This window comes from Stegastes partitus, unplaced genomic scaffold (genome assembly GCF_000690725.1).
Source record: "Stegastes partitus isolate 25-593 unplaced genomic scaffold, Stegastes_partitus-1.0.2 Scaffold5, whole genome shotgun sequence".
Taxonomy (NCBI): Eukaryota; Metazoa; Chordata; class Actinopteri; family Pomacentridae; genus Stegastes; species Stegastes partitus.
The window spans coordinates 1,089,592-1,110,865 of NW_007577736.1; the positions used below are offsets into that span (position 1 = coordinate 1,089,592).

The 21,274-nt window shown below is 37.9% G+C and overlaps 1 protein-coding gene across 2 annotated transcripts; it reads left to right on the forward strand.

The window, feature by feature from the left end:
• Positions 1 to 391: 391 nt before the first annotated feature.
• On the forward strand, positions 392 to 18,626 carry igfn1.4 (immunoglobulin like and fibronectin type III domain containing 1, tandem duplicate 4). 2 transcript variants are annotated; one of them, XM_008279683.1, is made up of 24 exons: positions 392 to 509; positions 4,706 to 4,796; positions 6,211 to 6,333; positions 6,682 to 6,821; positions 7,302 to 7,401; positions 7,662 to 7,743; positions 7,834 to 8,026; positions 8,205 to 8,318; positions 8,718 to 8,886; positions 9,038 to 9,310; positions 9,530 to 9,745; positions 9,997 to 10,044; positions 12,948 to 13,001; positions 13,804 to 13,919; positions 14,073 to 14,214; positions 14,303 to 14,596; positions 14,775 to 15,077; positions 15,391 to 15,570; positions 15,670 to 15,798; positions 15,904 to 15,983; positions 16,205 to 16,397; positions 17,108 to 17,404; positions 17,911 to 18,237; positions 18,330 to 18,626. In XM_008279683.1, exons 2-24 carry the CDS (start codon positions 4,751 to 4,753, stop codon positions 18,332 to 18,334), a joined length of 3,624 nt encoding a protein of 1,207 aa, XP_008277905.1. In that variant the 5' UTR covers positions 392 to 509; positions 4,706 to 4,750; the 3' UTR covers positions 18,335 to 18,626. The 2 variants fall into 2 exon arrangements, with proteins under 2 accessions (XP_008277905.1, XP_008277912.1); XM_008279690.1 differs by lacking the exon at positions 12,948 to 13,001.
• The last annotated feature ends 2,648 nt before the right edge of the window (positions 18,627 to 21,274 follow it).

The window sequence follows — 21,274 nt, forward strand, 5'->3', positions numbered from 1 at the left end:
GTAATAAAAAATTGAGTAATTTAATTTAAATGTATTTAAAATATTGCCTCGCTCAAAGTGAAAGTGCTAATGTGTGATGATAATGATCATGACTACAAAACAATTTCAAGTCAAAATTTAAATTACACTACAGCAGACAATATGTACTTATATCACAGCAGAACTTCACCTAATTCCATTTCTCAGTCATAAACCATGTCTTGTCCAGACTTCATCTCCTGGAGAAGTTTGTGCGTCTGTCAACAAGAAGCCGCAGTTATGGCCATCCCACCATGAAGCTTGTAGTCAGCCTTGGCTTTCCCTCCTCCCCCTCTCTAGAGGTTGTGATTTATGCCAAAAACAAAAAAGCAATCGCCTTTCTTGGCAGGCACCACGTCTGACAACGTGGGAGCTTGTCGCAGAGTCATTGACATTCCTGTAAGGATTTAATAGCTTGTAGACCAGGGAGGCAACACTCAAATATCAGACAGGGAGGCAGCACCAGTGAAGACGATCGCAGGAGTACGGAGGTAAGTCCATCATCCATCTTACACACAGCATCAGGCTTAGATGGAGGTGTTAAGTATTGAGAGATGGCTACAGTGTTTAACACTGAATGCTGGGCCTAAATCACTCTTAACATGCAGTCCAAGGATAACAGTACTGTAATGTGGCAAACTGTGGAAAGTGTTTGCCTATTAACACAACTCAGCTGCCATGATTTAACAAGTGCTCTGATGTGAATAGCTTTACATCATTCACATTATTCTGAGTACAGTGGCTTCCTAATTACGTTGCTCCTATGTTGTTGCTTTGTTTTTCTTTTTGTGCTCAGCATAAAGTTTGTGCAAATAAAATCAGAATTCAGTAAGTTACCCAAATCATTTTTAAACTCAAGAAAATGCAAACATACGTTAATGCACTTTTCCAGATACAAAAGTGACTCCTGAGAATAGATAAACTTTTTGTGGTCACTAGATCTTATAAACTTTTTTTGGTAAATTTAAATATTTCCAAGCTATCTAGTAATATGAAATTCTATATAAAATCCTTTGACAACTTCATGGATAGTCCGTTTTGCTTACTGAACCACTTAAATTTCTTTTAAAAATCCCATTTTAGTAGCATCCTCCTTTTCCCCAGCTTTAATTTTTTAATATTAACCACAATCCTGCTCTAATCCTGCTTCATCCACACAAGTGTCACGACTTACATTTCTGATCTCTGCTGATATGTTGATTTCTTGTCTTCTAAGTTTAATTTGACCATGTATTATGAGTATGATGTTTGTGTGGATGTTGTTGTGACCTTGTCTGTCTGTCAATTGCGTTACTGCCTGTCTTGGCCAACACTCTTGAAAAAGAGATTTTTAATCTCAATGAGAATTTTCCTGCTAAATAAAAAATAAATATTTAACAACATTTACTTCTCCTGAAAAAGGTATTTTAAAAAACCATAAAAAGCCACTGTAACTTACACTGTAATAACCAAAATTAAGCTAACCGGACACTTGGAGTTACTCAACTCACTCGCTTCAACGTGAAGTCCGTACATAGTCACATACTTTGTGAACATGCCCTTAGCAGTGTCTTGCTTTTAATCATTTTTATGGACTCTGAGTAAACCGTCCCGTGCTGTGTTTCAGTGCTGGTCACAGAGCCAGCTGGTGCCTTTAAGAGAAACATGCAGCACAGGCCAGCATGAAACCCATAAAAAACACTTCTCTCACAGCAGGTTGGGTTAGGCACCATGGCAGAAGCCAAGTGCAAAAAAGGCATTTTAAACAACCTCGAAACTTAAACAGCACATCTCAAAATGCCTACAAAGTTCAAAAAATGTAAACTTCTTACATGGCATTCAGCGGCTCACCATGTGACTTAAAGAGTTGCTTACTATTGCGATTTGAAGTTATGTCAAGTGCTAATCATACACATTTACCCTAAGTATAGCTGCAAGATCTTTAACACTGCCCTTTTTCTGTTCACATATATTGTTCCTCCAAACATAAAAAAGATTTTACACACTGATTTATTGTTGAATTGACAAATAAGTAATAATACATGTAAAGAGTTGGTCGATAATAAAGAGCAGCCCTTTCTTGTGGCTCAGAAAACAAGAATATAATGATTTGCAATAATTACACTTACTCTGTTAAATACGTTTTGTTGTAGTATGACTTAGCCATCATGTCAGCAGTGATTTACAAGTATATTAAGATGTTCGAAGCGGGATGCTCACAGCTTTAGATAACATGTGACCTATCATATGACAGTCCGGTTTTCTCATCTTCCAACAGCCATGAGCTATTGAAACCCAAGAACATCACGCGCCTATACGGGGTGGTGCTAGCTTGTGCAAATACTATACATAAGGCGACGGTCATCAGACCAGTCTGAAATATAGGTTTGATGTGTCTGCTCTACCAGCAACAGCAAAGAACCCTAAAAACTGTGAGTTAGTCAATCTGTCATTCAGTAAGTTTTTGTCTGCGTCTTCGCCTTTTCACCTTAAGGTACAATGAGTTTCATAATCCAAGGTGACAGCTGAAGAGTTTTTACACCTCGGCCTGCTGCTGGATCACTGATTTAGAGCACTACGTCTGTACTGTGTATGTAAAGACACATCACACATTGTGTTCCAGTTGGGCGGAAAGAGCTCCACAGCTGTACATCTAACTGGTCTTGTCACAAGATAGTAGAGAATTCACACAACCCTGGTGATATTTAGTTTTAAGTGACAAATTTACCACAGATTTACTCTCAGCAACCCGCCCAAAGCCTCTAGCCAGCAATGGGAACAAGTGGCATTACCGTTTGAGGAAGAAGGTGCAGATTACAATAGGAATATTAGCATCTCTCCACCAAACCTATAAACCGAACCAAAGCGTTTTGTAGCTCCAGGCAATCTCCTGCATGCTGTCATGGTCACTTTAATTAGAAAACCAATATTTGAAACTACACTGCAATTAAAATGTAAATTCCTGAGAAACGTAATAACATAGATGAGATTTCAGGCAATTTACCGCAGATGAATTCACCCACAGTTTGTTTTTTTCCCTATTTTCATCTTTACAATCTGTTTTCTTTTTTTTTTTTAAAGGTTTACCTCTGTGCGATGGTTTTGACAATATCAAAATGACTGCTTAAATAATGTATAATGTCATGCCGCTTTAATAAAATCGTCTGTTGCTCTTGGCTTTTGGTACTTGTGTTAGCAACAGTTAAATAGCCACCATTCGACACTCAGAAGGCCAGGATGAAATTGAAGTTAAAGTTGCCCTGTGGAGATTTTTGTATTTACATTCAGTGCTACTCACAAACCCCATTTTGTTTATCCTTGAGCTCTCGTTCTGTGCACAATACCTTTCTCATAAGATATTGACAAAGTGGATTTTTTTTTTAAAACTTTGGAAACCCAAAGCAGGGACAAACACATACAAGGTATCAGTGCCAGTTTTTAAAGTCACACACAGTGTTTAAAATAGAAAGTTTAATTGAGGTACTGTATGAAAGTCACTTCAGTCACAATATTTTGACAGCTTCATATAATTGCAAATGACACCGTCTTTAGCAGAGTCTTACAATTATATACTTCAATCAATATAAGCTCTAACCATTGAGTAATATTTCTGCATATCCCCTTAAGCCCCAGCAACACTGAATCATGACAATTAATGTTCAGTCTATTTTAGTCAAGTGACATTTGTCATTCTAAGTTTAGTAATCATGTGGGTAATGAAAGATTGCAATGTACTAGTTGAGATCCCTGCCGCAAATGGAACTGACAGATAATAAAAATGTTAATTTGATAAGCATGAAATCATTTGAGCAACACGCCAGCATGCCGCAGCTTAAAGTGACAAGAAAAACTCTTGAATAATTCTAGTTTAAGCCCAGTAAGAAATGATATTATGAGGTTAATATGAAATTCTATACACCAATTTGCACTTCCATCTTAAAGAGGAGGTTATTTCTGTTTAATATGACAAACCTCAGCGTACAAAGTGACTGTATGACACATGAGAACAGATAATATTATTTTGTGTCTTTTACTGTAAATTGAGTGTCTCCATTTGGATCATAGCAAAAGGTAACAATTCACTGAGCAATGAAAAGCATTTTTTGAGCATCAAAATATTTGCTTGAAGAACTATCACAATTGGTTTTACCTTTGTTTCCATGTTTTATGCATGTGCCTGTTTTTGGAGAGCTGCCTGTTCTACTGTTGAATTAATCTGTAAATAATCAGTCCCTCAGGACCAATTAACAGACATTTAACCAATCCTGGCATGATTTAAGGCGGTTTGCATTTCAGATAATCCTCACAATCTCACATTAAACTGTCAAACTGGAAGAACGCATTTCCAAATATCACCCAAACATTGTACGTTCCTGCACAGATGATCAAATGAAAACATCAGCCTGACTTGGATCAAATAACGCTTCTCAGCCTGCCTGTCTTAAGTTGTTAGACACCAAAGAAACTTTCTTTCTTTCCATCAGTTAAATCTCTGAGACATGACTTCCTGAACTCTGTGCTCTGTACTGAATTCTTAAACAGTTCAATCCCTGTGGATTCATTTCAAAATAACACTTGAAAGCTATGTTATGAACTGTTGATTGCACTTTTAAAGAATGAGGAGGGAAAAAAAATTGCTCCTGCTTTTTCAACAGATGAGTAGAGCTGCTCTTACTGTGCTTAAGTTTCCCTCCATTGTCTATTGCAGCTGGGGAAATTGTGTTGAATTCATTGAGGAATTGAAGGATCCAAGATGATTAAAAGATCAACGGTGACGGATGGGACGGCCAGCGGCCAAGGTAAGTGTGAGGAACTAAAGGAGAACATTCAACAGATTATACTCTATATGTAACACAGTAGTGACAAGCAACCAAATGAAACCAGCCATCTGAACCTCAAGCAAAAACTGAAAGTGTCTGGGGACACTAACAACCCTTCAGGAAACTTATCTTGGACCTATTTTTCTTTTTGCTTAGAAAAAAAACCCTCCAAACTGTCCTTAGTTTTACCTTACGTAATCAAGTCAAATTGGGATCTTGGGATATTTTCTTACCCTAACGGTGAGAAGCACTCACACAGGTACATGCAATATGCCCCAGGAAATCTGACATGTATTTATTACAAAGACATTTCAGTCAGCATTTGATCTCATTGACAGACTCTGTCAAAATAATTAGAACATTTTCAGGTCTGAGCCGAACAGAATAGACAGAATGAGGTTAGCAAAGGAACTAACTGTTTGCATTATTTGTGTATTTACGTACCTCTTTTATACCTCATATTGTAATTATTAACAAAGCTGAACTATACACTGAGCAGCAGACAAATTTACAGGTGCACCTTAAAAACGAGTGACAGGTCAGATATTCTTTTTTTATTACTTGTGTTCCTTTGCATTGATATGTTACTGCACACATATCCTACTGTATATTGCTGTAACCTGACATGGATAAACACAAAAAAAAGCTAAAATATTCAGCTTAACTTGTGCTGATGTGATTTAGCCTTGTCTGCCAGCTCTCACAATGTAGCTATTCAGTACATCTGCGGCTGATGTCGCGTTTTATTTTCTGTGCCGCAGTTTCATTATTAGGTCTAATCTATAATCCAATGCTAGTACCGTGCTGACATGTGCTGTAATGTGCTCTTTAACATGTTCCTTATCAGGTCCTGTGCCAGAGATTTGCAATGGTACAGAAGGTAGGCTTAGGGGACAACAGAAAAGCCATCATAAGCTGTCTCTCTTTCTATCTACTGCTCATGAAGGCATGAAGAACTGATATGCAATGGATTTATTATTATACTGTATGGGCGTACATATATTTTGTGCGCAGATATGTAGGTGCATCACTACATATCTGTTCTTGAGTTGGATTTTAGGCATGGATTCATATGGAAAAGGTGCAAAGATAAATGTTATTGCAACGTTAATGTAATAAACGCAAGAGCCCCATCTACACCAGAGCCACATGCTTACAGTGTGCGACTCAGAATGAAGATAAACTGAGTAACATCAACGTTCTAATATGTCAAGTATTAGAATGTGTGTTTTCTGCATGGTTCTTGTGGGTGATGAGTTGATTAGAAAACAACGGCAGACTTTTTTTTTTTTTAAAGGTTGGATGTGATCACAGTCGTGCTTTTTTTTTTTTTAATCCTCATTTCAAGTGTCAGAAGTATTGTCACTGACATTTCATTTTCCAATGCTGACAGTGGGGATCAAGAAAAAATCTAAGGTCCCCGGGGTGATGATTACACAGTTTATCGAGACGCTGCCAGAGGGAACGAGCCATCCAGACTTCACCCGCAAGCCGATTGCTTTGACCATCCAGGAGGGTAAGAATGATAGCGAAAGAATAATTTTAAACATTTATATCAGAAAAAATACACATTTGAAGGTGAATTTACGTGATTCTGCATAATGTATTAGAGCCAACAGAACTGTGCCAGGCAGATAGAATTAAACAGACAGCAATTTAAAAGCAGGACAAGATTTTCAAAATCACTTTGCACAAGACAAATTTTCTTTCAGAATATGCAATGTGGTTGTGTCTCACACATACTAGTCAAGCACTGTATAATATAGCCTACTGTATATTAAAAAGAAACTGTCATACTTAGTAGCACAGTACACTGTTTCACTGTTTTCAGAAGGTCACATGTCTTTTCTCTTCTTTCAAACAGGCAAATTTGCTTTTTTCAAAGCCATTGTCACTGGAGAACCAAAGCCGACAGTAACATGGAGCAGGAATAACGGAGATGTGTCTGACAAATCGAGATATCAGACCAAATACGATCCAAACTCAAATGAGCATAAGTTTGAGGCAAGCAATAGCAACTATCATATCACAGCGATACTAAAGAAAAACATTCTGATGTAAAGGAGTGGTAAAAATAGAACACAGAAAGACAAAGAAAAAATAGAAAGCGGGGGGACAGAAAAGCAGGACAAGTAGGTATTTGATTACATCAAGGTCATTCGGTCTCTGGACATATTTGCTTTGCCAGGTACTTTCACTGATCCTTAGAGAAGCATGCTCAGCAACAAATTAACACCTAATGCTGTGGAAGTACATTAAAAAAAAAAAAAAAAAAAACTACAGACAAATGTAAAAATGGCAAAAAGCCTCTTTCCCTCCAGGTACTTGAATGGAAATGCATACTTGACCACATCTACTAAAAATTAACAATAGTGTTCATCTAAATATCCAAATTAAAAGCAAATCAACTAAACACATTTGGAATGTGACAGGTGGTGCTGATTAAGTGAGTCCATTATATTTAGCATGTCTTTTATCTTCCAGATGCCAAATGTTATGCCGGATCAAGCAGACACCTATAAATGCTTTGCTATAAATGAATATGGACAAGCCGTGGTCACAGTTGTTTTGAATGTTATTGAAGGCAAGTATGGTTTACTTGTTACGGATGTATGTGACAAATTAGTGTAAGGAAAGTAGCAACAGAGTTTTTTAATATGCATGATATTAAGTCTGCATGCTCATTTACTGTATGCAGATTCTGCCAAATCGGCTTCAAACTGCAAACACTTGAATCCAAATGTCACACTTCTCCTTAAGTGTATTTCAGTCATTCCAGTACTTATCACTCTGAACTCCCACGGTGGTGGTTTTAATGTATGTCCCATTTTTTTCTGATTCCAGTCGGTTACAAGAAGAACAAAGTCCAGCAACCGGTAGCTGAAGCTACCGATGGGAATTTTAAGACTGTTTTGAAAAGGAAAAGGTGGGCCTTTAGATAATTTACTGACAGCCAGGTATTTTCTGTGGACTTACAGGACTGTTCAACTGACTGAGCTATATTTTTAATTTCTAGCAAGGTCCGCCCCAAATCTGAGCAGCCTGAAAAAAAAGATGGAGAGATTGATCCTAAGTTTTGGGAGCTTTTACTCAGTGCTGAAAAGAAAGACTACGAGAAAATCTGCGCAGAGTTTGGAGTAACCGACTTCCGCTGGATGCTCAAGAAGCTGAATGAAATGAAGAAAGAAAGAGAGGAAGAACAAGCAGAGGTCTGTGATTTGTAATACTTGCCTGATAATTTGTTTTTCTCTTTGTGAGGCTTGATGTTAAACAAACATCCTTGGATTTTTGCGTTCAGCAGAAGCTTATTTTTGAGTTTAAAGTATAGTGCATATGAGTTAACTTTCTTTTTCATACTTATTTCTCCTTCTTCTGTTTTTGTCAAAGTTTGTCAGGAACCTGTCAAGCTTGAGACCAATGCGGGTCAATGGAGATGGTACTGCCTCCTTTGAACTGGACATGGACCTCATTGACCCGAGCAGCTCCATATTCCTGTACAAGGTTAGCGTACAAAAAAATTCATCTGCTAGCATCAGAGCTTAACAGTTCAAGGAGGCATTCTGCAAAGACCCTGAAATATCACAACTAGTTTAATTGCAATCTGGCCAGTGCTTACAAAGATGCATCAAAATATTTTTCACTTCAGTCAGACGGACACATGAACATCCTTGGATTCATCCACCAGTAAACTCATAACTCTGAGACATCATATCATTTTGATTTTGCAACATATCCCTTACAGCCGAGGCTCTTTTAAAACACTTAGACGAAGTCATGCTATGGTGCTTTATTTTTTCTTCAAATGAGTGCTATTTCTTTAGGTATTATCTTGCAGCTCTACTTTGCAATGCAAATTTCAACCACCCCAGAGGAAATTGAAACTGAATATCTCCCCTACAGGATGGTGAAATGGTTCCTTACACAAAAGAGTTGGGAGATAAGATGAAGCACAATCTTAAGCAAGTTGGAAAAAAGTATATTTTCAGTATGAAGGACCTTTTGCCAGAAGATGCTGGACTGTACCAGTTGGATGTTGAGGGCGTGAATATGTTTTCCACAGAATTTAAAGGTGAGTAGTTTTACAGTTGCACAGGACACACAACACATTGGAAGCTCAATTAAAAGCAAAGGAAGACAATGTTGTTGATGACCAACGCTAAATTAAGTAGCACCAACTGTTCAATTCAAATTCATTAAACTAATCACTTGTTATTTTTCAGTTCCCATGGTGGATTTCTTGGTGAAGATTCAGGAAGTGAAGGCAAAGGAGAGAGAAGATGCTGTGTTTGAGTGTGTCCTGTCAAACCCTTTTTCAAAGATTCTGTGGTTTGGCAAGAATTTGCCTCTGGAACAAGGAGATAAATACGATATTGAGGTCTCAGAAGACAAGCTCATTCACAGGCTGGTGGTCAAAGACTGCATGGTCATAGACAAAGGAATTTATTCTGCCTGTGCAGGGATCAAATCTTGCAATGCATGGCTGGTTGTAGAAGGTAAGATATTATGCCCCACAGGAACACGAGCTAACAATATACAGTACATGAACTGATATTTACTTTTTGTATGTGCTTTGTATTGATTACTAGCTTACAATGGAAGAATATTGAAAAAGATAACTGATTCCTTTTATCTGTTTTTGCTTTTAATGTCATAATGTGGCATTCTGTACAACTTTGCACAAATCTCACTTTTTTTTTTTTTTTTTGACTCAGCTGACAAAGATGTGCCAAAGGGCAAAAAATCAGCAAGGAAAGCAACAAGGGCAGGGGGATCTGGGATGGATTTGGAGAAAATTGCCCAAGAGCAACAAACAAAATTAGAGGAAAAAAAAGAACAGATTAAAGCTGCTAAAGAAGCTGCAGCACCTCCACCTGAACCCCCTCCAGCTCCTGCACCCACGAAGGTTGAACCCGAGGTCCCGAAACCAAGTACGAATTCCTAGCACAAGTTTAATTTAGTTTCAGCGTTACATGTACAAACACAGAGGCCCAGGCAGAACAAACTTGAAGACAGAAGTCCACAAACAATACAAATATGACAATAACAACTGTTATTTCACATTATTGTGTCTTTCTTTATGTGTTTAGTTATTAAGGTTATGCTAAATACAAATATAGGAAGCTTTGTTGTGTGAATTTGCATATAATACCTGCTTTGGTGGTGTGTAAATGGTTGACAGAAGCGAAGCCAGCACCAGTGAAACCACCAGTTCCGGAGGTCGTAACAAGTAAGAACCGGAAACGACTGCGTGAAACACTGCATGCATTCAAATGTGAATACAACAGCTGTTCAGATTGTCATTGCCTCAGTTATCTGTTTTGCTTACAGTCATGTTTTGGCTTTATTTGATGTTGTCTATATAAAATATAGACAATATAGTTGTCTACAATCACTATCATGTGATTGTCCACCTCTTTAAAGCCAGACTTTGCTTTCTTTGTATTGTTGCAATCAATATGCTTAGAATGACTAGACGGCTAGGTTGCTACGCTTGATGTTGACTGTAGTCTGAGTCATCTTTGTGTTTTGGTTCTTATTATCTTGCACTGAAATATGCAGATTATTTTCAGCTGCTCACATCTTACTTTGTAAAGCTTACATCATGTTTACTTATTGACATGCATCAACTGGTAATTAAGTCTGATTAGTGCTTTAGGTTCCATTCCTGTGGTTTTCCATGTTTAATGCTATTTTTATACAAAGCTGTTTTTCAAAACATGTCATAGTTTGAAAGATTTCTATTGTTTGGACAGTTTTCCCTCCATTTAAAAAGCAGTTGGTTGTTCCTTACAAAGCCATATGAAACTCAGTAGGAACTCAGAATTTTTCTTTTGTTAGCTGATCTATCTCAGTAAGCGTTTATGTTTTGTTTTTTTGCTTTTTTAATTATTGTTAATGCTGTTATGGCTTTAATGTCCATGTATGTACAGACAGTTTGGATCAGTTAACAGCAGCTACAGGATTACTGATCTAAAGTAATCTCTCTGCCAGCTGATTCTCACACTCACCTCAAGACGCAGGGATTTAAAAATATTATCCTCCTAATATGATATTATCATATCTAGAATTGAATTGCATTAGCTCTTCTACTCTTCTCTCCCTCACTGACAATATGTAAATATATATATGGAGGTGCCTTGTTGTATCCCACCGTCCTCCTCCATTGTTTTGAAAATTATGATGAAGGCACACAATTGTAATTAAGTGTTTGTCTGTTCACAACTGACAACAACACTGAACTACAAAGCAGCGTGAGTCTCGAAGCAAATTACAGTAACAACATTAGCAGTTAGCAAACACTTCCTCTGAGTCACAGATACATTCCTTATATTCACATCTCAGAGACAATCTATTATCACGGCCTTGTAAATAAACTGCTGGCAAGGAATCAGCCTTCAAAATGAGCTTGTTACTAAAATCCATGTGATTTTTACAATCCAACCATCTTTGTGTTGCCTTTCTAAATATTAGAAAATATAAAGGTCTCATGTTGATTTAAAGCTGCACAAGCCATCACTGATAAAAGAATGCTTGAACTACTCAGTAAGGTTGACCCACACTAAGAGTTAGAAGAGTCCACACGTACTGTATTTATTAACACCTTTGTTTTAAATTAAGGTGACTGGAAACCAAAAGGCTGGAAAGTATGACGACTTTATGGCAAATCTTTTCAATTCCAGGTAGAAGTATAAAGGTCATTCCATCTCAAAAGCTCAGGAGTCTTTTGCTCGACTAGCCTTGATTTGCTTCAAACATTTTTTAAAAAATTATTATTAACTATTAGTATTTAAAATGGCATCTGTAAAATTTCAGATTGCTGTAATGAATATTTGCTTAGTGTTTCATTGTGGAAAAAAACTTGTTACAAGCTGAACTCTAAGCAGAAAGTGTTTGTATATTTTTTAGTGACTGTATCAACAGTTTTCCTTCAAGCACCTCTTTCAATAAGTACATAAATTCAGTGAATATAATCGGTAAAGTAACTTCTGCCAACAACCTGGGGTCAGAAAATGAAACATATGCCCATACTTTTAAAAATATAATTTCTTTGTTTAATTTGGTGAACCACTTAAAAACTGTAGAACCTGATCAAGTATTTCATATTAAAACATACTCTATATGTTTTGTTTTATATTACTTTGACATGCAGCTACATGTGGTTCAGAAAATATCAATAGATGGAACAAAGATGGGACGGCTTCCATTTTCTTTTATTTTTCAACTCACCCATAGCCACAGACTACTTGAGCTACTTGTCCAATATTGCAGATTTTAAATTAATAACAGGATGAGAAATAACAGTGGAAACTTTTGGCTTAAATCTTTAATTCCTGAACATGAAATTCTTCAATATATTTATTTATTAATAATTGTTATCTCAGAATGTATTTAATATAGCAAATAACATTTTCAAAAACATATCTTTTTATATATCATAGTTGAGGATTAAAAATTTCAGGCAAATCAGAGATAGTCGAACAGAAATTGAGATACAAATTTGATGATTTGAAATGGAGTGACTTGTATTCTCTAATTTTCCCTCAAATCATCTTTTTTTAGATTCTCATGAAATAGTTTTGCAAAACGGACTTTTTTGGCAAAATCTCAGATTTTTTATTTAATACATGAGAGGCCCAACGTCTTAAAAGCTTTGCTTTAAAGTGCTGTTTGGTGGTTCGCTGAAGCTATTAGTCCTTGTAGAATCCTCTTAAAACACAGGTTCTGAGTTGCACCTGTGAACCTTCAGTATTGAAAACTCTTATGTTGAGGACATAAAAGTTATTAAAAAAAAACTCTTCAAAGAATTTTAAAGTGAGGACAACCTAGAGTTGCAACACTATGACATGCTTTGAGAAACACTTTGGAGTAATCCTGAGAAACGTCAGTAAGACATGCAAACAGACCGGTATGACCCTTTACCAAAAGTGTCACCAGTCCTTAAACTCATCTATAAACACAGAATAATAGACAAAAGAAATCTAAACTGTTTTCACACTGTCTGTGGTCACTATCATTCAGAAGAAACGCCGGCAGCAGCCTGAAGACTCAGGAAGTGGGAAGACACAAGAAAAAAAACAAAGGGGTTTACTAAAGCGACCTTTAACTATTTACTGTTGTTATTGCTGTTAGGAAAGTTGCCTGAGGAACCAAAAAGGCCTGAACCACCACCTGCAGTTGTTGAAGGTGGTATTCCAGACATTTAATGCTAAAAAAGTACAACAGTAACAAAGATATGAAAAGACTAATAAAGTAACTTTTTACTGGCTTTAATAACAAGTCAGCGGTTAAAAATTAACGGAATAACTTTGTTTTTTAAATAACGTCTTTTCAGAATTTAATGAAATCATTGTTCCCTGTAACATCATAATCCTATAAATAAATATAAAGCAACTTCTGTTTTACATCAATCAATGCAAAATCAGGAAGGAGTGAAATAACACAGCTGGGGATTCCTTCATAACCAGCATGTGGGAACACAGTTCTTAATATGTTCTGTACAAATGTGTTGTTAGCCAGTCGTGTGAGCCCATTGAGTTAACAAAGTCTTTTTTGCTGCTTGTGATTGTGTTTGCTTTTGGTGTCAGTAGTTCGCTTTGTAACTGTAACTTTGTAAAACTCTAACCAGATCACACATCTAATATTGGAGCCATGTACCTGTATTTGTAACTGAAATATGCACTGAGTTTATTACAGACACGAATGTTGTTATTTAAGTTTAGATTACATTTTTATTTTTAATATCTTACTTTTTTCCACTTTTCACACGGCAGCAGGTGGACAAAGCATAAAGTCAGCAACGTTGTTCTTTACATAAAACAAACTGTGACAACTTTCACTTGATACTGATGATCCATTTAACAACTTTAACTCAACAAGCATGTCAATGAACAAGACACGTATGTGTATTCCAGATGTAGTCCTAAACAGAAAGCTGATTTAAATGAATGTACCTAGCAGAAAGTAACTGTCTTTTTATGTTGTCTAGACCCTGTGATCACTGGTGGACTCTCTGATATTTATGCTCTTCGTGGAAAACCAGCTGAATTGACCGTGACGATGAACATAGACTGTGAAGGCACCTGGTATAAAGACGGAGAGCAGGTCAAGCTAATAACTAGCTAGCAATATGTTTTGGGAATTGATCTAATACCTTCATTTACAGTCATTTGTGGGTTCAAGAAAAAAAGTGAAGAAAATCCATCATTCCTGCATCTGATCTGAAGATTTGATTTGTTTATTTGATTTGATTTTTAGTTAAACTCAGGTAATGGGATCACCATAGCCAAAGACGGAACTTCCCACAAGCTGTTAATTGGAAACTGCAGTGAATACGACACTGGAGTGTATCGATTTGTAACAGGGGACCAGAGCACACAAGGAAAAATCATTGTTGGAGGTATAACTTCCTATTGCTCATTGTGAAACTTGTATTAAATGACACAGCAGTTACAGTGCTTTAAATGAACTTGTGCTGTGTTTCTTAGGTGTACCCGAATTTGACCCCGACGACCTTCACAAGTTCTCCAAACCTGTGGTAGTAAGAGTGGGCCAGAACGCCGCTTTCAAGATGCCCTTTCCTCCTCAGGAGTCTTTGGTGGTTAGCTGGTTTAAGGATGGAACCGAGATCAAAGATGGAGGAGGAGTTAAGATTGTGAGGGAGCCCAACCACAGCCGGCTGCTGCTCAAAGACTGCCTGCGGACTGACGCAGGGGAAATAAAGATCCAACTTAAAAACCCATTTGGGTCTGTAGAGGCCACATCTCGCCTTATTGTGCTTGGTATGAAAACACAAAAGAATCTAATGAGAAAAGTGAGAATGCAGAAGCTTTACAAATGAGATTTCTAGTATTTGCTTACCTCTACATTCACAGCCATTTTCAAACACAATGGAAAAACAACTCAAACATCTCATACGTGTCACTACATTTAAAATTGAACACCATGTTTTTCTAACAGATCGACCCGGTCCACCGGAGGGTCCAGTGGAGACTGTTGAAACCACCTCATCTATTATTGAGATTAAATGGAATCCTCCCAAAGACGATGGTGGCTCTGCTGTAACCAACTACATTATAGAGCGGCAGCAGGCGGGACAGAGTCTGTGGACGAAACTTGGGGATGTCTCAGCTGACAAGACCTCATTCAGAGACAGGAACGTGACTCATGGAAAGAAATACAACTACCGCATCCACGCTGAAAACCCAGAGGGCATCAGCGACGCCCTGGAGACAGCTGATAGCATCATGGCTGGAATAATGAGTGAGCACAGAAAAGAGAACTCTCATTTAGCATTCCTCAGTAAATCCCATGTTAATCTCCATCAGGTTGTAATAAAGGGAAAATGCCTCTGGATAGGTTGTGAGATTGCTGAAAATCGTTTATCACTGGCACTATTTAGTCACTGAAGAAAGCCCGTCTTTTATCATCGCTGTAATAATCTGTCGCAAAGAGAAATTGTTTGCAATCCAGCAGAAATAACATAGATGTGCCTAATTTATTCCATGTGTTTAATCACTTTTTAATTATTAATGATGAGCTTGCTTAATTAATTAGCCTACTTGTCATTCCTTAGTACTTGCTGGTCCACCCGGTGCCCCCACTATAGTGAGTGCCTCAAAAACCTGTATTAACTTGACGTGGACCCCTCCGGAGGACGACAAAGGCATACCGATCATTGGTTACCTGGTGGAGAAACGAAAGAAGGACACACATCAATGGATCGCCCTAAATGCACTGAATGAACCTATTGAAGGTTTGCAAAAACAAAAGCATCCCTTTGTGTAAGGATTAAAGGACAGGTAGCACCTTTTTCAGATTGTGCCCTTCACCTTGCCGTCAATGTTGCTTTCAGATGTGAGCTATGCAGTTAAAGATGTCACCGAGGGAGCAGAGTACGAGTTCAGGGTCTCAGCGATCAACGAGTCTGGAGCTGGAGATCCGAGCCCCCCATCTGCAATGGTGTGTGCAAAGAATCCCAACAGTAAGTAATGACTTCCTTCACTGTGAATATTCATGACTTAACTTTGTTATCCAGAGCAGTGTTTGTTCCTATCTGAATTTCATGTTTTGTGTGTTTTCTTCCCAGTGAGACCTTGTTTTAAGAACCCAGAGGACTTCATTGTTGTCAGAGCGGGAAATTCTGCTCGTGTAAAAATTTGTTTTGAGGTATGAATGAACTAAAAATCAGGATTGCATACAGAGTCCTTCCCTGGTTGAAAAAAAATAACAATAATCCTAAATTCATCATGTCAATCTTTTCTGCATATCATATTTTATCCTCCCATTCCAACCTTGTCATTCCCTTTTGAGTGATGAGTCTCCCACAGAGTGACAAGACTAGGTATGTCTCATACTTTATCTCATTTATCTGATATTGATATCTCCAGGCTGAACCGCCACCTCAGATCACATGGCTGAAGGATGATGAGCCCATATCCCCGTGGATTAATATCATCAATACAGATGGAATGTCTCAGCTTGTTATCCCCTCATCAAAGCGCTCAGATTCAGCCATCTACACCATTATAGCCAAAAACTCTGTGGGGGAGGCTTCATTTGACGTTGAAGTTAGAGTCACAGGTGGGACAAAGTAACATGATTTTGAACTATGAATAGTGCAAAAAAACAAAAAAAAACAAAGGTCAATATCAAATGTGCATTAGTTTTACAATCCTCAGGTCTTTAACCTGGCATCTGCATGCGTGGACATCACATTTTGGGTTATATTATCACAGTAGTTACTTTTTTTATTTTTTTAAATGATTTTATTATTATTATCATTATTATTGTTATTTATTTAATGTATTTTTTTCCCTATTTTTTATTTCTCTATTATTTTTTTCTAGTTGATCAGATCAAATAGCAAAGAGAAATAAAAAATACATCTCTAACAAGAGTTCAAGTCTTAGGAGGTTAAAAGAGGAATTCTAGTGTTAGAAAGGAAGGATTATTTTAATGTCCTGCACTGTGCTCCTCTGGCCAGGGAAAACCAGTTGTAACACTGGACAACATTAGCTGGGTAAAATATAGTCAATTAAATGCCAACAATACACCAGTGTATTGACAAGCCAGTGTCAAATCATTCGGCATTTAACACTTGCTAAATGCAATTCTGGCAAAAACCCAGAGGAGCACAATCTCTTGAGACTAAGGTAAGATTATATTAAGCTTTAAAGCAGTCACATTACAAATCGACTGATGAAAACTGCACCTTAGCAGCAGGCTGTTCCCCCTTTCTGCAACCTAGTGTGCATTTGCAATTATTGTGCAATTTCTGCATCTGTTACTAGATGAGCCAAAGACTCCAGGCCCAGTGGAGTTAGAGCAAACAGTCCATGGCAAAGTGGTGGTATCATGGGCTCCCTCTCCAGACGAGGAGCTGGATGACCGCCTGTACTATGTGGTTTCTCAGCACGACTCCAACGCCAGAGTCTGGAAAACTGTGGCAGACCGCCTTTTCGCAAACACCTACACGGCCAACAACATCCTCCCTGGGATAGAGTATCATTTCCGAGTCTACGCCAAGAATGATATGGGTCTCTCAGATCCATCTCAGTCACCTACGTGGGGCGCCAACAGCAACAGAGGTGGTTATGTTTGATAGTTTAGTGCACAACATTTAACTATTTCAGCCGTAATCAGTTGTATGTTATTTGTTCAGAGTGGTCTAGTTCGTGTTCACCACTCATCCAGCTACTCTATATCCGTTTCTATATACTGCATTGCTACTGCAGTAACTACACAGAAAAAGTCACCACACTCCAAAAATCACACAACTAAAACAGCTTTTTTTTTTTGTATGTTCCAATTCCCGATCACTCCCTTAGTTACAGTCGGCACTATATAGAAAAGAAGAACGCTAGTACGCATATACCTGTGCCTGCTACTTAAAAGGAATAAAACAAGGTTAATCTCTTGAGACCTCCCAGATGCACTCCCAATCACTAACCTTGCACTTTGAAATTAATGATAATTTGAATAAGTGCTACGCTGCAGCTTTTTAAAATTGGGTTAGTTTTTGGATCTTATATCAAGATCATGTGACCTAAATACTAACTTTTACAATTCTTTCTCTTTTATTCTTCGCTTTAAGTTCCAATCGTTTCAAATGGAATTAGTAAAACAGAGATCTGCTTTGAGAGGCCTCCGTCCATCTTGGTCCCTTTGAAAGTCCACACACCACCTAAGGGCTACCAGCTCTACATGACATGTGCAGTCCGAGGATGCCCTACGCCCACTGTATCCTGGTTCCTGAATGACGTCTGCATCAACTCAGACAACAACTACTACATCACCAACTCATTTGGTGTGTGCTCCATGTACATTCTCAGCGTCCGACAAAAGGACAGCGGTGAATACAAGGTGGTTGCAGTAAACCCTCTTGGCAGGGCAGAGTGTTCCACTAAACTTGTTGTTAAAGGTGAGCTTTGAAGAGCTTGACTGTTTTTTCAGACATGGTTTGTTGAAATGGCTTGTTTTATAATGATTATTTATCTTTTTTTTTTTCCACAGAGTAAAATGACAAGAAGCCTTCTTGGAGCATTTCCTCTTATTGAAGTGTTCTGGAAGATAAGGAAGTGGATTGTTTGGTTTTCTTCATAGACTGCAAAGCAGAATCACACACTTTGATTGCAAAGTGCTGGTAAAGCCATCTAAAATGGTCTGAATATTAATTTATTTATTTATTGTATTTACAGTTGTGATTAGAAATAATTACAATTCAACTTGAGTGAAGTGACAAACTACTGTACAAAGACGTCTGTTAAATTCTCAAGCTGCGGCAACAATTGCAATAAATCACCAAACTGACATGTGTGCCATGTGGTTCTTTTAGTCTTGCCATTGCATTGTGTCTATATTAATAACTTTATATGTCTTCTTCACTGACATATAGAAACTCAGTTAAAACAACATGTGTTTCAACATGTGTTTCCAGTCCCACATGGCTCCAATATATGAGCCCATGACACCACAGTGCCACATTAAGCACTTATGAACCGAGTGCACATTTTCATTGCATTTCCATATATATCCACCTGGGCTATGCTGTAAATGGTCTATAAGAAGATCTCTGGCCGTAAATAAATCAGGCTTCAGTACTCGCTACAGCAAAGAATCACCTTTAATTAAGGTTGCCAATGACTTGCTGCTTTCTTTAGACACTGATAATTGTAGCATTTTCATTCTTTTAGATCTCAGCACAGCTTTTGCAAGGATTGACTGCTGCTTTCTTTTAAGCCAACTGTAGGTTGGCATCCAGGGCACTGTGCTGTGGGGGATTGAATCCTACTTAGCAGACAGGTTATTTTCTGTTAAAATAAAGTTACCCGATCACTTGTGGAGTACCTCAAGGGTCCATCTTAGGGCCTATTGATCGATACTGTATATTCTACATTTAGGCTCACAACATAATGTCCCCTTCCATTATTGCACTGATGACACATAAATATATTTGCCTTGGAATTCCAACAACTCCACCTCCCCGATCACATCCATCCTAAACTGTCTCCAGGAAGTGAAGTGCTAAATGGGTAAGCCTTTGACAGTAAACATACATGCTCATGAGGGGATTCTTGGTTTCATCTTTGACTCAGCACTGACATTTGACAAACAGACTTGGACTGTGGTAGCAGGTGTTCCTTTCAACAGCTCTGTCTAAAAAACGTGAAGACTGTGACCACTGCGCTAATTTCTTCAAGGCTTCCTGTAACTCACTGTACCTGGGTATTAGACAGCCCTTACTGTCACGTCTGCAGCTGTTACAAGACTCCCAACCATGCCCTGAATACCTGTGAAATACGGAATTGATATTTAGGTTCTTCTATTTGTTTATAAAACCATGTATCGGTTGAAACCTGGGTATATTTCAGAACTCTATCTCTGGCCTCTTAGATCCTCAGACCAGTTGCTCCGGGATCGAGGCTAGCTGGTAATAGAGACTGTCCCTTAGCAGTAGCTGCTCCAAAGTTTTGGAGTAACTTTCCTATTCCACCCAAATGCTCCTCCTCCATTGAGATATTTTCAAGAAAAATCTCAAGATGTGCATGTTTTCATCGATTTTGATTGTTCTCAGTGGTCATAATATATTAATATTATGTTTTTATTTTAGAATTTGATATTACAAGTTGTTATCCTGCCATAAGTAGTTTTTATATTTTATTTTATATTTATTTTATTTTGTTTTACTAATTGAATTTAGAAGTCTTTGCCGAGTCCTTTTTTGCTCATATTTCTGTTGCTGCCTGTCTTGTACTTTGTACAGCACATCGGTCAACTCAGGTTGTTTAAAAAAAGAAATGCTTTATAAATAAACCTGATGTGACTTGATTTGATAGATTTTTTTTCTATCTACAGTCAACCAATGCAGGGAGGGCTTTAAGAGAGACAATATGTTTAAGGCCTCGCACGTACAGAGCTGAAAAACAGAGTCATATATATATATACACAGTGCATTGACATTACTGGGTTAGTTATTGTTGTACATAATGTGACATCCACAACAAGCCTGGCAGCTGTTAGTGTAGCCTGTTCTCCTATTAGCACAGTTGTCTGTGTGCTTGCGTTATGTAACTGTGCTTACCTCATTTCCTTTGCCAGGTCAGGGGTGATATTTGTGTTTATCTCCAATCATGTCATCGGGAATTTCTTGTAGTTATGTCACAATCTCTTTTACAAGGTCGAGGTGACTATTCAAACTGTCTGGATATGACAAGCTTGCTTAACCTCTGACAATGTGAACACAAAAACCTGCTCAGTACACTGTGTCCAACACACCACTGCCACCACGAGCCATCATCTTTTTATAATGCCACAGCAGGTCGAGTGTGACCCAGCAAATGCCGCAGGCATGCTGTGAGAATTTCTGTTGATACATATGGAGGCTAATTGGAACAGCCCATCCATTCATATCAATCTGAGATTATTTTACCAAATAAAATGTCTCATGTTAATGTTTACTGACCAATAAAGCCCATCGTGTAGTTATCGTATTACTTGTGTCCTTCTGAAGCTGCCAGTCAGAAACGTTTGGTTAGATGGTTTGAGTGTTGCGTGTGGAAAATTGTATTTCATGCATTTCGAATCCATAAATCATAAAGCCTCAAGCATGGACATTAACTACAATGATGTGATTGTCATCAACGATATTATACTAGAATTCATCATAGCTTTATTTAAATTTGACGAAATGTAATTCTAGACATTAAAATATGATGCTGACGGTGTTTATATTCTCAACAGTACTGATGGAAAACTGTTGACTGGATATCTCCAATACCAGATTGAATGAACAGTCATAATGTATTTCAAGTGCCCACTGCAAAGCGATCGCCTTCAAAGGGATCCGTTTACCATTGCTGTAATATGGGATTTTACCAACTGCCCAAGTTAGGCTTTCTATGCGCTCCAAACTTTTATCACCGAACAAAAAGGGGTGTCACTTTCGAAATATTGGATAG

Excerpts from the sequence above, each read along its gene's own strand:
- igfn1.4 (XM_008279683.1), top strand. The coding sequence starts at position 4,751 with ATGATTAAAAGATCAACGGTGACGGATGGGACGGCCAGCGGCCAAG. Across the intron at positions 15,984-16,204 it reads GTGTAAAAATTTGTTTTGAG|GCTGAACCGCCACCTCAGAT; the intron begins GTATGAATGAAC and ends TGATATCTCCAG. Across the intron at positions 17,405-17,910 it reads GGGCGCCAACAGCAACAGAG|TTCCAATCGTTTCAAATGGA; the intron begins GTGGTTATGTTT and ends CTTCGCTTTAAG.